At 39.2% G+C, this 16,332-nt stretch overlaps 1 protein-coding gene across 1 annotated transcript; it reads left to right on the top strand.

Annotated features, from left to right (window-relative positions):
- Nucleotides 1-1,461: 1,461 nt before the first annotated feature.
- On the top strand, nucleotides 1,462-13,880 carry RBM17 (RNA binding motif protein 17). Its single transcript, XM_010079911.1, has 11 exons — nucleotides 1,462-1,603; nucleotides 3,128-3,244; nucleotides 4,172-4,338; nucleotides 5,846-5,943; nucleotides 6,936-6,992; nucleotides 9,505-9,646; nucleotides 11,515-11,666; nucleotides 12,374-12,447; nucleotides 12,817-12,915; nucleotides 13,244-13,316; nucleotides 13,455-13,880. Exons 1-11 carry the CDS (start codon nucleotides 1,481-1,483, stop codon nucleotides 13,556-13,558), a joined length of 1,206 nt encoding a protein of 401 aa, XP_010078213.1. The 5' UTR covers nucleotides 1,462-1,480; the 3' UTR covers nucleotides 13,559-13,880.
- The last annotated feature ends 2,452 nt before the right edge of the window (nucleotides 13,881-16,332 follow it).

Below are 16,332 nucleotides of genomic sequence, written 5' to 3' on the forward strand. Positions count from 1 at the left end.
CCGGGCCCCTCAGCCCGCCTGCGCCCCGGGCCTCGGTGCCTTTCCTCTGCATGGGGGGCGGAAATAACAGTCCCCTCTCCATAGCGGTGTGGTTACGGCCCCTCCGCTTTGCTCCTTTGTGCCCACCCGGCTGTGGCGCAGCCCCTCCCCTCTAGCCGTCGAGGAACAAAGTTTTTTCCCCGCGGTGGCAGCTCCCTCCCTCTTTCCATGGGGATAATGTACCCCAAGGGCATCGCAGCTGCGCTCCTGCTGCCTAAACTTGACTCCCCCGTGGCAGATGGGGGTTCTTGTGGTGCCTTGTCTTCCTCCTGTTCCCATATAGGTTCCAATCCCTGTGCCCAGGTGGCTCATAGCCCCCAGTGAGTGCAGCCTCCTCCACTTTCTTGTAGTGAACTGGGTTCTACCCTGGTTGTTCGTATTCCACTGTAGGATGGAATTGTGGGTTTTTTTTAATTTTGTTGAGTTTTCCGTCTTTCAGAGTTGTAACATAGTTGCTGTCTGCTGCCTCTGAGCCTTTTTGCGCAGGGTGGAATGTATAGAAGTCATACCTGTAGCAACAGTCGCCTGTGTATCAGGCAGGTTCCCTCAGATATCTGTGGGATCAAGAGCTTGCTGATGAGTCTGTGAACTTTCACTGCAGACCGTTAATCAATCATGTTTGATCCTGTAATAAATTAAGAAGTTAAAGGTTTTGAGTGGAGATAATGCAATGCAGGCCTATCAGAGAGTAAGTAATGAGCTTACAGGTTGTTCCACAGGTGACAGAGCTCTCATTACATGCAAATTGTCTCTTCTATACATGTCCGATGCAATACCTGACAAAGTGATGCATTTCATGTCCTGTTATTGATGTTGTTACCTAGTTAATTTTATATGTATATATCTGTGTGCGTGCGTTGTGTGTGTATGCATACATAAGCTATGTGCATTTGAGTGGCCTTTAGATGTTGTGGAAATAGTTACTTAGTAATACTGTGGCAAGTATGTTCAGTGTAAGAAAGATATTCCTTTACAGTGATGCAAAAAAATAGTGGAATTTAAGGAGGGGATTGGCATGTTGATGTTTGTGTGGATAGGTTTTTAAGGTCAGCAGAGACAATAATTCCTTTCTGTTTGACTGTGTAATAATGTTGAATTTCTTTGTGAACGTCAAAATACCAGTGTGGACTACAGTGTAACTTTTTCAAAGCTTGAAGTTATTTATATCTAATGCTACAAACATAATTTTAGGAAGTTTGCAATGCCTGTTACTGTTTGAACAATATTAATTACTGTTCAAACTGTTACTTTTATGCAGCCTTGCTGTAGTCACGTCTATCTGCTACTAATGAGAAAAAAGTTATTTTTAATTCTCTCTGGCTTAAAAAAAAATAAATAAAAATATGGTATACAAACTAGTAGCAAATAAGCCCTGAACATAGGTTTTTTATGTCATCTGGATTTTTTTCCTTTTGTCTTTTAGTTTTAAATTGAAGAGAAAATGTCACTTTACGATGACTTGGGAGTTGAGACCAGTGATTCTAAAACAGAAGGCTGGTCCAAAAATTTCAAACTACTACAGTCTCAATTGCAAGTGAAGAAAGCAGCTCTCACACAAGCAAAGGTATAGTCCCTTTGTATTTTTCCTTTCTATTATTAAAACTTATTTTGTGTTAGGAGATCACTGAATTGTAGAAATTATGCTGGGATTTGTCTGTGAGTCTGTAGCGAGGAGTCTAGCAAAACTGAGGGGGGAAAATGACAGATGCATGTTTCTTGAAGTCTGTTAGGGGGACTCTTGCGAAGTTATAACTGAGTTAGGAACTGATGTGTGCCCTGCAAGCCTCAGGTCTTCTAACTAGTAGAGCCAAAAGCTGATCTTCAAATCTAAGTTTGAAGGTAATGAGAATAAGCATTTTGTGGTTTTTTTTGTGTTTTTCTTTTTTTTTTTTTAAAGTAAGGGTCATACTGTGACTGATAGTTGGCAGTACTGGCTGCTGGTCATTCTTGGCATTTTATGTGAGTTGTTATTTACATCTTTGCATCATTTTATGCTTGCCTTTAAAAGGCTTTTGGCGCTAAAGTGCAACTAGTTGGTGCATTAGAGATTTTTGCAGAACGTATTTCCACTGGACGTGAAATGGGGAAGGAGTGCAAGCTAATTCCTTGGTCTTAAACTCTAACAGAACCATTTTCTCTTTTAATTGATACAGTATTTCGCCTTTTTTCTTTAAGCAGTGTTGATATTTTGGTTCAGGCAGGACCACGTGTGTTCTTTGTGGTGTGTAGGTTCTAGAGTGAGATTACTTACCTAAAAAAGGAGTGTAGGTACCAAATACTTAAGTAGGCACAGCATTTTTTCACTGGAATTACTCCTAATTTAAGCTGCTGAAATTGAGGGCAGGATTTAGTTGATAACTGGAACAGCCTGCATGAATAAAATTTATGTGGCTACTATATTAAATATATTCTTTGTCTGTGTAACTGATATGCAATGTATGCATAGACTGTAATAGAAAAATAGAAGAGGATTTGAAAATTCAGAGTTCAGAATAGGTTAATGTATTTTATCAGATTACAAAAAATATGAAGAACAGTAGATCTCCAGAAGAATTCAGAGCCCTTTCTTAAAAAAAAAATCACGCATCAAAGTAATCTGAAGAGATCGTCTGAATTTTTAATGTGTGTTTCTGATCGTGGTCTAAACCTAGGACCATTTACCTGCCACTATATGTTCTAGTGAGTGTAGAAGCAAAGTCTGTTGTCACTCTCTTAAAGGAAAGTATGCACTGGTTTCACTGCAGCATCTGTTGAATATTGCATCAGGTCTGTATTTGTGTGGCAGGTTTTTAACCATAGTTGGCAGGCATCTGTCTCAGAACTGAGTGGCCTTTGCCACTAAAATATGGCAAAAACTAAGTTATCCATGTCAAGGTTTATTAGAAATGTGAAGAATTACTGTATGTTGATAAACTGAAGATAAATGATGTATTGAGCTGTGCACGGTGAAGAATTTGAGACAGCAGTTTTTGTCCTTTTTAAAAAAATGGAGATACCAGCTTCAAGTATGTAAAGCAAGCTCCTTTTCAAAAAACTGTTTTGTTATCTTTTTTAGACATTTTGTGTTTGGTGATTATTTTTTTTTCAGAGTCAGAGAACAAAACAAACAACAGTCCTTGCTCCAGTGATTGACCTGAAACGAGGTAGCTCTTCTGATGAGAGACAGATTGTGGACACACCACCTCATGTGGCAGCTGGGCTAAAGGTAAGACCAAAGCAGCCAGAATTCCAGCTGTTAACAGGTGTTTTGGAATTTGAGTTCTTTGACTGCAGTCTGTACTTTTATTTTTTCATCATCTTTCCTAGTGGTCAAAGAAGTGATCATTTTCTGAAACTGATTTCCTCTGCTCAGAGGTTCTTTAATTAATGAATGTTTCAACTTTATACAGATTTCCATGTGATACAACATGGAATTACCAAGATTAATGTGCAGTTAAAATAAAGCAGTGTTCCTAGTGTATTTCTCCTGTACAGCTTCAAAGTACTTTGCAAGACAGGAGTTTTGTCAGCTAAACAATAAAAGTAATTGTGATTGCAGCAGTGTTAGAACTGGATCTGTATAACAATCAACTTAAAAAAAAAGCCACCAAACCTTTTAAAATCAATTTCTTGTGGTAAGGAATCAAAAGAAACTTTCTCCTTGAAACTTTTTCGATGGTGGTGGTTCTGAAATAGTTCTTTCAGATGAGAAGAGAACAGTGTGTGCACCTCTACTGGTATTATATTAATAGCAAATTATGAAAAAGACTGATGAGGTTGTGTGGGAGGACCCCTTGCAGACAGTTGCAACCGCGAGATACTGTGATACTTCTAATAATGGATTAACAGGATTTGAAAAATTCTTGTCCGCATTGATTTGCTGCTGCTTTGGTTTTGGCAGGGGGAGTGAGCGGGGATGATTCTTTCTTTGTGGACAGTTTTGAGATAGTGAGAAACTGGGTGGAATGTTAGTTTTTAAGTAAAGCAAAGATTTCTTCTAGTACTGGGTGGGATTAGGAGATTGCTTGCCATTATAGAAGTCAGGAACTGAGTTTTGTGTTGTTGGGGGTTAGAAGGAACTGTTAAAATCTTGGTGTCCAGCAGGATGTTGTTTTCAGATCTCAGCTGAAAAACTTCCTTTTTCTTTTTTAAGGATCCTGTACCTAGTGGTTTTTCTGCGGGAGATGTGTTGATTCCTTTGGCAGATGAGTATGATCCCATGTTCCCAAATGACTATGAAAAAGTGGTAAAACGTCAAAGAGAGGAACGGCAGAGGCAGCGTGAGCTGGAGAGGCAAAAAGAGATTGAAGAAAGAGAAAAGTAAGGCTTTTGTTTAAACTCATGATATATTGACAATTATGTAAAGAATAGCAACATATATTTGCTTAGTTTGAGCTCCCTAAACAGTTTCAGGGAAATTCTTCAAGGTTTTGTGCGGAATACTGTATGCTTGTAGAAACAAGCCAATGTTTTAATTCATATGTTTTAACACTAAAAAGAAATTGCCTAACAGTGCAAAAATTATAACATTTATTATATTGACAGCCTCTTTGGCTTAAAGACATGTCAAGTTTTTCTACATTTACTTTATTTCAATAGTAGCAGCAGTCTTTGGGTACTACATGCATCATTGTCAGACTTTGACCCTGCAGGTATTTTAGAGTATTTGTTGTCAGTATAACCTGACCACAGAAATACCTTTCAACACTCGATGATAAACCATCCTTTCTGCTTTTATATACTCCAAGCTGATACGTGAATGTATTTCAGTTTTAAAGATGCAGCTAGCACAGCCTTTGAGGGGTATAGTTGCATTTTCTTTTTAATATTCTGCATTCGGTTGAAGTAAGTTAATTGTGTGTTTATTACTCTTTTGTCTCTTGACAAAAGAAAACTTATTTTTAATTATCCTAATGCCCTTTCCCTGTAGCAAGAAATCTCTCTAATCATATTAAAGAAGTTAAATGCAGATTCAGTGTGCTGTTAAAATAGGTGGTAAAACATCTGCCAGCAGAGAGTAAGATTATATTTGCTCAGCTTCATGGTGGTATGAATGTGTAGAGATTTAGAAATTTAGTCTGGCTCCATAGTAGTGCTGTTTTTAGCATCCTGTAGTACGATTTTGATGGCTATGCTGGGAATAAAATCTGATTTATGCCCCAAGCTGTGCTATTAACTTTTTGGGAAAAATACTTTTCCTTTTTTCCCCAAGTATTAAAATGAGTAATTTAATGATCACAATAAATAACAGTTGAAGTGCAAACAATTATTGAAGTATTTCTTAGATAAATGTTTAAAGATTTTTATAGGTTGCCTGAATCTTTTTTCAGTTGCCAAGCTAGCTTCTCAATAAACTCATTATTTAAGTGTGATGATTTTTTTTTTTTTAATTTACCAAGTAAATGATATTACTTTGTATAGCCTGTGATGGTGAATCTAAAAGGGATTCTGTTCAAAGCAGGGTGATTGATTAATGTCTCTGTTCCACTGTAGTCATTCAGTCACTGTAGTTGGTTTGGACTAGATTTTTTCAGGTGCTTCCTCATTTTGCTGCATTCTCCTTGGCTGACTTGTAAGTGGAAGATGATCTTGCCTTTTTTTTTTAATTTTTTTTTTTTTTTTACATCTTACATTTTACGAAAAATACTCCATGAGGATAAAACCAAAGAAACAAACAGTAAAGGTGTTTACTTACGTCTTCATCGAAAACATTATAAAATGCCACTTAGAGTGTAGCAGTATAATTCACACTGCAATGGTGGTATCACAAATTAAAGCAAAGAGTTAACTTTCATGACTTCTTATCCTAACTTACTGTGTCTCCTAGAAGACGTAAAGACAGACATGAAGCCAGTGGGTTTTCAAGAAGACCAGATCCAGATTCTGACGAAGATGAAGATTATGAAAGGGAAAGACGAAAAAGAAGTAAGGGAGCTGCTTGTGTTTTTGATGGGAAAAGAGAAGAAAAAGAGACGGGGGTGGAAATTCACAATCCTTTTCCTGTTTCATGGATTCTGTATTTCTCTGTTCTCAGCTAAGAAGTATACTGTTAATTCTGAGCTGTTAGAATAAACCTAGCATTTTACTACACCATAACTGTTGTAACACAGAAAACTGCTCTTTCCATGGAAGCAGCTGGCAGCTAAAATATTTATTGAAAGACCTCTTTTTACATAGTTTGTAGATACCTGTTTTAAGTTTCTGCATGGTGTAGGTCTCAGGAAAGGCCTGAGACGTGAGATGAAATCAGGCTATGAGAGAATCACTGTTGAGTTTTCACTATTAAAGCTTGCCATTCCTGCATTTGTTATTTGAATGCCTTTAGAGATAGTTAGAAGATGTAGATCTGGGTGATGAGATATGTCTTTGCATAAACAAAATTAAACTTTATTATCCTTCAGCAATAAAGTTGCAGTAAATGATTCAGATCTGTTACTGTTTTAAAAAATAAAATTTCTGATGTGACACTTAAAATATTTACTCTGCCTTGGAAGTTTGGCACTGCATTAGAATATTGCTCACTAAAATAGGGAAGGGGCTTTGTACTTTACTGTTTTGAAAGTGTAGTTAATCTTGAACAGAGTATCTTCTTCATTTGGTTGGAGCGATTTTAGAACTGAAGGTTTGTTTCACTGTAGTCTTTTAATTTTGAAATCCTGTGAAATATGTTTATGGTAGACACAATATGTAGTACAACATTGCGGTTTGATGTTGTATCCCTTGATGTGCTTTTCATTCATTTCTTGTTCACCACTACTGAAACTTCTCAGACTGTTCTCTTGCTACTGCTCTGTTGATAGAGATGTATGTTAAGAATTGGCTGGTAAGGAGCCAGGATCCGTGTTAAGATTCAGTGAAGCTATTCCGAGCAGCAGAACCTGGTCATACAAATGTGTTGTCTTCCATTTTTCTCATAGGTATGGGAGGAGCTGCCATTGCACCACCCACTTCTCTTGTTGAGAAGGACAAAGAACGTAAGTACACCAAAATCCTGTTCTCCAAAACCTGTCAGTGGTGTTTACTGCTCACTCAACCTTCTATTCAGTTAAGTCATCCTGCCACTATTCTCATACAATTCTTTGTGGCAGAAGAACTTGTACTGGTTCTTTGTGGGTGGGGGAGGCTTTGGGGAACCTGCAATACTGCTGTGCTTCATGTATTCTAAGTATTCTTTATGTATTGGTAGAGAAGTGGTTTGGCGAGCTGGTCTCTTATAACCATGTTGGTTTACTCCTTTCTGATGTGGAAGAAGAAATCTTGCTGACAGGTTTCCCTGGGTAGGCTAGAAACCTCCACAGCATGAAGAAGGAATTTTTCTGTTACCCTTTGCTTTAGGAGGTACTTTATGAATATCTTTTCTGAAGGGGTTGTATACTGCAGACAGAATTTTGTAAGGTTTTGAGGGATATAGTATTGGCTAAAGAGATGTGTGTGCACTAGGGTTTCCCTCAATGAAGATAGCTTGAAGATTGCAGTTGTCCACTAGATGGCATAATCGTGCTGTAAGAACAAAACTCTTCACGCTTTTTGCATATCTGATTGTCTTACATTTTAAAGTTAAAATAATTACCAGCATGTTGTGTATGTCTTTAAAAAATAATAAGAAAAATCTTATGCACACAAACTTTCCTTTGGGAGTCCTGATTTTATTTATGAGATGGTTCAAATTAAAAAAAAAAAAATGAAGCTTGGCGAACTAAGTGAATGATATAATAGTGAAAGCGTTTCAGGTGTGTAAACATTAAAAACAGAAAGCGATATTGTTTTGAGTAAATAATTAAGAGTAATTCAGCGGTGTCAAGGAAAAGTAAATACAGTCTGGAAATGGTAGAAATATCCTGAGGGACAGAGCTTTCAAAATGTGACATGATCTCACAAGGAAACCTTTGTATGGCTTGTTACTTTATGCTCAAAGCTAGGCTGGAAAAATTGAGGAAAATATTGCTGTAGGAGAAGTCCCATAGTCCAGTCCATCTGCTGCTTAAACAGGGATTTTTTTCCTCATGTGACATCCCCAAATTTCACATCTGTTATTTTATTTGGTAAGATACAAGGACTAGTTCACAAGAAAATAATCTAAAATGAAGTCAGTCTAGAAGTCCAGAAGTACATTCAAAAGCATATTTTCTTTAGAGTTCTCTATGCTTTTTTAATATTTTGCCATTTGCTTCTCAGTGGAAGATAGTTTAATAATCTAATTAGTGTGAGATAAATATATATATCCACGTCCCAGGAAAAATTTCAGTTCAGAAATTGTCAGTGAGATCTCTTAAGATTGTATAAATACTTTGCTTCAAGTTGCATTCATTCTTTTTAATAGACTGATTTCTCTGTTGTGTAAACGTCCGGTGTACTTCCCTTTACAGTCCTCAGGCCCCAGCCTGTGTGCATTGATCCATTTTTGTCATAATTCTGTTCCCTTATCCTCTGTCTGAATAAAGTCATTGTTATGACTTTAACATAAGGTGACCTCTTAATGTTTCTTTTCTCCATTTGATAAGAGGTTAATAAATGCATTATAGACCTATGGATGCAAACTCATTGTATACCTTATGAGGAAAATCCAGAATAACTCACTCAAATCTTTTTTTCTGAGAGAGGGAGGTGAGGGGTTGTTAAAGCAGCATGTGGTTGATGGATGAAAAGCTGGATGTGAGCTGACAATGTGTGCTCACAGCCCAGGAAGCCAACCATATCTTGGGCTGCATGACAGCAAGTGACCAGCAGGTTGAGGGAGGGGATTCTACCCCTCTCTTCTGCTCTGATAAGACCCCACCAGGAGTACTGCATCCAGGTCTGGGGTCCTCAGCCCAGGAAAGACTTGGACCTCTTGAAGCAGGTCCAGAGGAGGCAACAAAGATGGTCAGAGGGCTGGAGCACCTCCTGTACAAGGACAGGCTGAAAGAGTTGGGGTTGTTCAGCCTGGAGAAGAGAAGGCTTCAGGGAGACATTCCAGCACCTTCCAGTACTTAAAAGGAGCCTGTAAGAAAGATGGGGACAGAATTTTTAGTAGGACCTGTAGTGATAGGACAAGGTGCAAAGGTTTTAAACTAAAGATGGGTAGATTGGACATAAGGAAGAATTTTTTTGTGATGGTGGTGAAACACTGGCATAGGTTGCCCAGAGAGGTGGCAGATGCCCCATCCCTGGAAACACTCAAGGTCAGGTTGGACGGGGCTTGAGCAGCCTGTTCTAGTTGAAGATGTCCCTGCTCGTTGCAGGGGCTTGGGCTAGATGACTTTAAAGGTCACTTCCAACCCAAACCATTTGATGATTCATGTGCAAAGGAAACATTCTTCTGATTTGGATTTATGTGAGATTCTTTTCTCTGCTTTAATACTAACAAATTATGAAAAAAGTACAACTTGGAGATGAAGAGCTGTCTGTCAATGACTTAGAGTGGAGGCAGAGTACTCTGGTGTTCATAACAAGTAGGTAGTTCATGCAAAGTATATTAGTGAAAAAGCAAATGTCTCTTTTCTTCAGCTGTAGCATCATTTCCATATGAAGAGGAGTCAAGACCTCGGGCACCATCTTCCAAAGCAGCTATTCCTCCTCCAGTATATGATGAGCCAGAAAGACCTCGTTCCCCCACGGGACCTAGCAACTCTTTCCTTGCTAACATGGGGTAAATGATTGACTTATGCACTTTTTGTGGGAAAAGGCGTTAGAAGGTGGTGGAAACCAAAAGTTAAAATAGTTTGTCAGTAGAGAAGAAGACAACTCATTGTATGTACGTGGTCAGTCTGAGTGAATATAGTCCTAACTGACAGGATGCAGAAAAAACGGTGGATTTACTCGATTGAGAGAAATGCATTTGAGGTGTTTGCATTCAAGGCAGTGCTTTTAAGCAAGTTCAGAAGCCACATTCCAGTATAAAGTGTTTGTGGCTTGTACAAGCCAAGCTAATGTAGAATACAGGAAAACACAGATGGCATGTTAGTTCCTCTAGGTTTCTTCTCTCTTCTCCAGCATTGTTTTAAACTTCCTGTGTACCAGTGGGCAAGTCATTGCAGCTCTGCTTTGTTTGTTCAGAGATTCAAAACATGTTTGCATGGATGTAGCAGCTGTGGCTGCAAATCTGTCCATTTACTTTTCTGCCTTGGATTAGCATTGTGTGTAGTGCTTGTGTTACTACTGTGGCAGCAAAGTGAAGTTGAATTTATAGTTAAAAGACCTCATTTGAAGGGTGTAGTGGTTAGCTATGACCCTCTTATCAATTGCATCAGCTCTTGTGGAAATACAGCCTCAGCGTAGTCAAAACTGTATCCAGGAGGAACAGACGTGAAAGTGTAGTTTGTTGCATAATTACACTGCATTTCCATCTTGGAAACAATTTTTTATGCAGTGTTTTATGAAAACACTTCTTTTTTTTTGTTGCATTGTCCAGAAAAAGGGTAACCAAACTCAGTACTGTTAAACCAGTTCACGCATTGTTACCCCTTCTAGTTAACAATACCCTGGGAAAAACACTTTTTTTTGTTGCATTGTTCAGAAAAAGGATAACCAAACTCAGTACTGTTAAACCAGTTCACGCATTGTTACCCCTTCTAGTTAACAATACCCTGGGACCTTCACTTACTGAAGGAAGTGCTGAAAATATGACCTAACCTACTTACTTTGACCACACAATTGGTTAATGTGACTTAGTGTTTTAACCTTTCAGCATTACAGACCCAGACTTTTTGGCCTTTTTTAATGTGTCTTTCTGTATTTCGTGTCTTATGCTTAAAAAATTGTAGTCGCTGATCCTGCCTTTTCTGTGTCATCCTGTCAGTGGAGGTGCTTTTCGTAAGATACTTACCAAAAAAAGGTACCTTTAATTAGGTGGGGTACTTTATTGCCTCAATACATTCTTGACAATTCAGAAAGATGAGACATATTTAAATTAATAGTGAGGATATCTGGATTTGCTATAGGAAGGAGTAGCAAAGCCATGTACTCTAGAGCTTACACCAACTTTGAACTAGTAGATAGTGGAATGTGGTCTGGGGAAGTAGATCGTTCTACATCTGCCTTTTTTTCTTAAGCTTTTGGTACCAGGCACTGACATAGACAAGAAACTGGACTAAACAGACCTTGGTCTAATCTGTTTTGTGATTTGCTGTCAGCAACCTGATCTAGTGAAAGATGTCCCTGCCTATGGCAGAAGGGTTGGACTCACTGACCTTTAAAGGTTCTTTCCAACCAAAACAATTCTGTAGAGTGTATGATGCTGACTTGTGTTGCTGGTGGAGGTTGTGTTGTATTTGGACAAACATGAGCAATTTTATTTAGTCAACTTCTCTGGCACCTTTTCTATCTGTAATTCAAGGGTAACGCTTTTCATCTCCACAGGGTGTTGTGCAATTGCTAGGTTGTAAAGTTGTGTAGAAGCTTTTCAGTCTCTGTGCAATGAGATTTTTAGGAGGCAGAGTATTTGGGCACTCAGGAGAAATGCGGTGTTAATGTTTTATGTAAGAAATCATTGCTAATTTATACTTTTTCTCTTTGCAGAGGGACAGTAGCACATAAAATCATGCAGAAGTATGGTTTCAGAGAGGGCCAGGGGCTGGGGAAGCATGAACAGGGTCTGAGCACAGCCCTCTCAGTAGAGAAAACAAGCAAGAGGGGTGGCAAGATCATTGTTGGTGAATCTACAGAGAAAGGTAATTTTGTCCTACACCAATAAGTTTGTGAAAAATGCTCAGGGAAAAATAAGAGTTCAGGCTCAATGGATGCTCCTGGATTTTTTCCTGATTTCTATCTGGCCTTGCAGAAAATACTAGCTAGAGTTGGAAGAATAACTCACGTTCCTTTGTGTGGAAATTTATCTTTTATCGTGGTGGTCCTCTATTAATTATTTTAGGCTGTTGTCCTCCTTTAGTGTTTGGAAGCCTCATCTCTTTGGGGGGTGATCCTGCTCCGCTCCTGCTGACTTTCTCCCTATCGCGTGCTTTAGATACTGCTCTCATTTCCCTGCTGTTGTCTGACCTAGAGACAACATCGAGGCTTACTAGAACTGCACCTCTGCCTGAGCACAAGTGTTGGAAGTCAGGAGATGTGATTTTTTTTTTTTTTTATTCTTAGGGGATCTGATACAATTCTGAACTTATGAATTATTTCCCTCAAAGGAATAGTATGTTGTCAGTGTTCTGGCTTAATTCACATTCTGTAATAATGATTTTTCGGCTTACTGTCCTTCTAAATAGCTACAAGTTCTGAATGGCTGCTCCTCACCAATGTGAAACTACATTTTTTGGCTTTTATTCTGTTGTTTGATAACAGAAAGGTTCTGATAAAAACCCTCATATAAGGTTTGAATGAGATTTAATCTCAAATTATTCCATGATTCACTGTTCTGTCTTCCTAACAGAAACGGGCAAGAAAGCAGATTCTAACCCCTTGACTGAGATACTGAAATGCCCAACTAAAGTGGTTTTACTAAGGGTAAGTTGGGAGTAAGGGAACATGTCTTGGTATTTGCAGCATTCGTGACTGGTTGAAATGCTTAAACCTGTGTTCCTGATACAGGGACTCTGTACAGTTTGAACGGTTCTGGCCTGCACCTACATGGTGCTTTGCATTGTGGAGAAAATATGTGTCTTCCTGAGATACAAGTTGTGAATGTAAATCAACACTGCTTTTGTTTATGCAGTTATCTGATCTTGGTACTAGGAAACTGCCTTCTCCTGTGGCTCTTAACTGGTAAACAGAAGCTTAAAGTATTCATGGTCGCAGTTGCATGTCATGATTTGTCTGTGTAATCATCTGTACAGACTACATCCAGTGAGTTGGGTTTATTCTTTTAACTTTCAGAACATGGTAGGTGCTGGGGAGGTGGATGAAGACCTAGAAGTTGAAACTAAGGAAGAATGCGAGAAGTATGGCAAGGTTGGGAAATGTGTCATCTTTGAGGTAAGAGATAATTTGTCTTTCTTTTTGGCTGCTCTGAAAGTGAACTGGGCACTTCTTCCCTCGGGACTGGCTTGTTACTGCCTTAGAAAAGGGGCAGGGATTAGATGATCTCACAAGGTTCTTTGCTGTGTTGTGATCCTGTATTTTCCATATCTGTAAGATACAAACTTCTAATGTCAGAAACTGGGCAAAAATCTCTGGGTATCGTGCTTTTAGAACCTTTTTATTGTGTTCTCTTCACCATTTCTGTGAACAGCATCAATTTAAAACAGTATTTTCCTCCTGTTCTAATTGCTTCTGGGTTTGGGGTTTGTTTGTGTTGTTTCAGATTCCTGGTGCCCCTGATGATGAAGCTGTGAGAATATTTTTAGAGTTTGAACGGGTTGAATCTGCCATCAAAGGTAGGATTGTGTTCTGTGAACCTCAGAGTTATTTTCTGTAGAACAATTAAGCAGTCTCACTGATTAGACTGTTTAGCTAAGTAAATGTTTATTTTATTGAATTGCTGCTTGCTGACTTGTTCTTGGTTTCAATTCCAGCTGTTGTGGATCTAAATGGAAGATATTTTGGAGGCCGAGTCGTGAAGGCTTGTTTCTACAACCTGGACAAGTTCAGAGTACTGGATCTGGCAGAGCAAGTTTGATTTTAAAAATCTAGCTTGAGGTGTCACTGTTTTGGCAATCATGTTTTCAGCAATAGGCTGGGAATAAATAAGAGAAAAGTAGCTTTCCTAGCAAACTGGAAACAAGCCTCATTGAATGGATTTTTCGCATTCGTTGTGACTTACCTTTTTTTGTATTATAAAGCCCTTTGAAAGTAAGATTCACGTCTGTGTGTTTTTGAATTGCACAATTCTGCTTATTGCTCTGGGGATCCTGGGTTTTTTGAGCTTTCAGATGACTTCGTTCTTCGGAAAACCCACTGCTGAGGAGATGCTTTGTCTGTGTTCCTGCTTTCCTTGTTCTGGTGCTTCATCATGGAATCTCTGTTCTGCATCCACCGTAAGTGGGACGCTTTGGAAAAGAACTGTGTGCTGTCATGCTTCTCTTCCCTGATGGTATCTCTCAGAGTTACAGCCTTGCTCTTGTAAGTCCTCCGTCTGCACACCAGAGGGATTTGGGGTCGTTGGACAGTTGGCAGCTAGTTCGTTCTCTCCTGACTCCAGGACACAACTTTCTATGCCAGCACAGAGATTAAAGTAACAAGGAATGAGTTTGTCTTTCTTCCAAAGTCCAAAGAAAATGCATGTTTAACCCAGGGAAATGGGAAGAGGAAGGAATGTAAAATGCTCAGCCGTTTGAATCAGAAGGAGTGGACTGTTAGCGGGAGCTCTGTGCTGTCAGACTGATTACAGGTCATTGTTGACATGCTGTAGGTAGAACTGAGGGAAAATCATTCCTGTATCTGGCCAGCTATCAGATTCTCACTTCCTCTAATGCCACACATAGGTAACTAACATTTTAACTGACTCAAACATAGCATTTGCTCTCGCTCTCTCTACATATATATTTGAAGTCAAATAACATCAGGGTTGGGTTTTTTTGGTTTTTTTGAGAAAGTGTGCCAGTGGAAGTTCTCAGGAGACAATGGAAGAAAATTCTCATAGAAAACCTGAAGAGTTGACAAACTAAACTACTAAACACTACAGCTCTTTTTTTTTTTTTTCCCCTGATGTAAAATAATACCTAGCACTCTGTTCCTGATTTTATGTTTGCTTTTCATCTGGGAACACTATGTTACAAAGAATTGGCAAGAGGTGGCTATGCAATGATGGCAGTTGTCTCTGCTCCGTTGCACCTGCAATTGTACAGATACTAAAACAGACGTGAGCTCTGAGGGCCTTTTAGCTGTTTGAAAGCTGATGCTGGATGTTTTTTTCCTCTTGTACACATGTATTGGGGGGAGGGGGGTTATAGACCTGTCGTTGATCAGCGCTGTGAATATCTCCAGTTATTGCCCTTTTATTAAGTTTTTTTTGGCTGCAGATCTATATGACAAACCCTTGGTCTTGTGTTTTGCTTATTTTGTCTGCTTGTGTTCCACCAACCTCTGTACAAACATTTGCTTGTAAAACAGAAAGCGATTTAAAAAAAAACACCTTGTATTTTACCTACTGTGTGTTGGCTTCCTTACTACCCTCTTCTGTTGCACGAGGCCTTTCCATGGAGCCAGTCGCTTCTACACCCCGTGCGCTGCTGTTGGCAATAGCTGTAAATCCACCGTTAGAAAACCACTGCAGCAGAGGTGAAGAACTGGCCTGACTAATACTAAAACCACAGGACTCGGGGCAATAACAGAATCCAAATTCTGTTACTGGCTCTGCTGTTCATTTTCTGTTGACCTTGAGCAACGCTTTAAGCCCTTCCTTTGCTACCATGTAGTAAAACAAAGAAATTAGCCCAATATGAATTAGCATGGATTTGCTTCTAAGAGTCGAATAATTTGAGTGGCATGCTGTGGAAAGTTAAGTGCTGATTTAGTATGGTCTGAACTTAGCTGGAAATATGAGTCCACTGCAGGCAACATGATATATTTACAACTCATTTCAGCAAGTACTGTTCTAAGGGACGAGCCGTAAGCATTTCCTAAGCTATACAGACTGTTCTGTGTGTTCTAATGAGCTGTTCTGCTGTTTTCTAATACCGGCTTCTGAGATTCTAGTTCCATGTGTCGGAGGTCTTCCATTTGCTGAGAATTTCTTTACTGGCAAGTTTTAAACCATTTAGTTCTAAAAATCCTTCTTGTGGTTGAAGACTTACAGGTGAAATTTACCCCTGGAGACAGAGGGGAGATGACTTGCTCACTCAGTGTTTTGTGTAGGAGATTCATTCTATAGCTACTTTTTTTTGTACCATGAGATCACCAAGACAGCATAAGCATACCTCCTACAGCGTTAGCAAGCCTACGTTGCCTTAGTTTCTTCTCTTTTTGGGCACTGGCTGTGGTGGGTGCTGTACAAACACATGAGGTTGGAGCCTGGTTTGTAAGCGGTTGTCCTTTAGGTGCTGCCGCAGTAAACACACAGATGTGGAAACCTGGAAAGGCTCAGACATCCCGGCTGAGGTTCTTAGTCAGACCTTCCTTAACACAGACAACTTAGTAGGAAGGTTTTGGTTTTTTTTTTTTTTTTTTGCAAAAGCACATTCTTCCACTTAGACTGTGTTGATGGGTTGGCTCAGACTTTCTCGGGTATGGGTGTATCTTGTGTGCCTTTAAAAATTCAGTTCTAAATTTGCTTCTCTACTTCCTACCTCCTCTGGAAGCTTGTTACTGACTTTTTTCTATTTCTAGTGGTTTCTCAAGTAACACCTCCAGCTCTTCCTGCTTACACATCCATTTTTTTTTTCCTTCTGTGATTCATCACTGCCCTCTTAAAAGGCTCAGCAGCACTTAATTTGGAGTTCTTCGTTGCAGCTA

The sequence above is a fragment of the Pterocles gutturalis genome, unplaced genomic scaffold, assembly GCF_000699245.1.
Source record: "Pterocles gutturalis isolate BGI_N339 unplaced genomic scaffold, ASM69924v1 scaffold9961, whole genome shotgun sequence".
NCBI lineage: Eukaryota > Metazoa > Chordata > Aves > Pterocliformes > Pteroclidae > Pterocles > Pterocles gutturalis.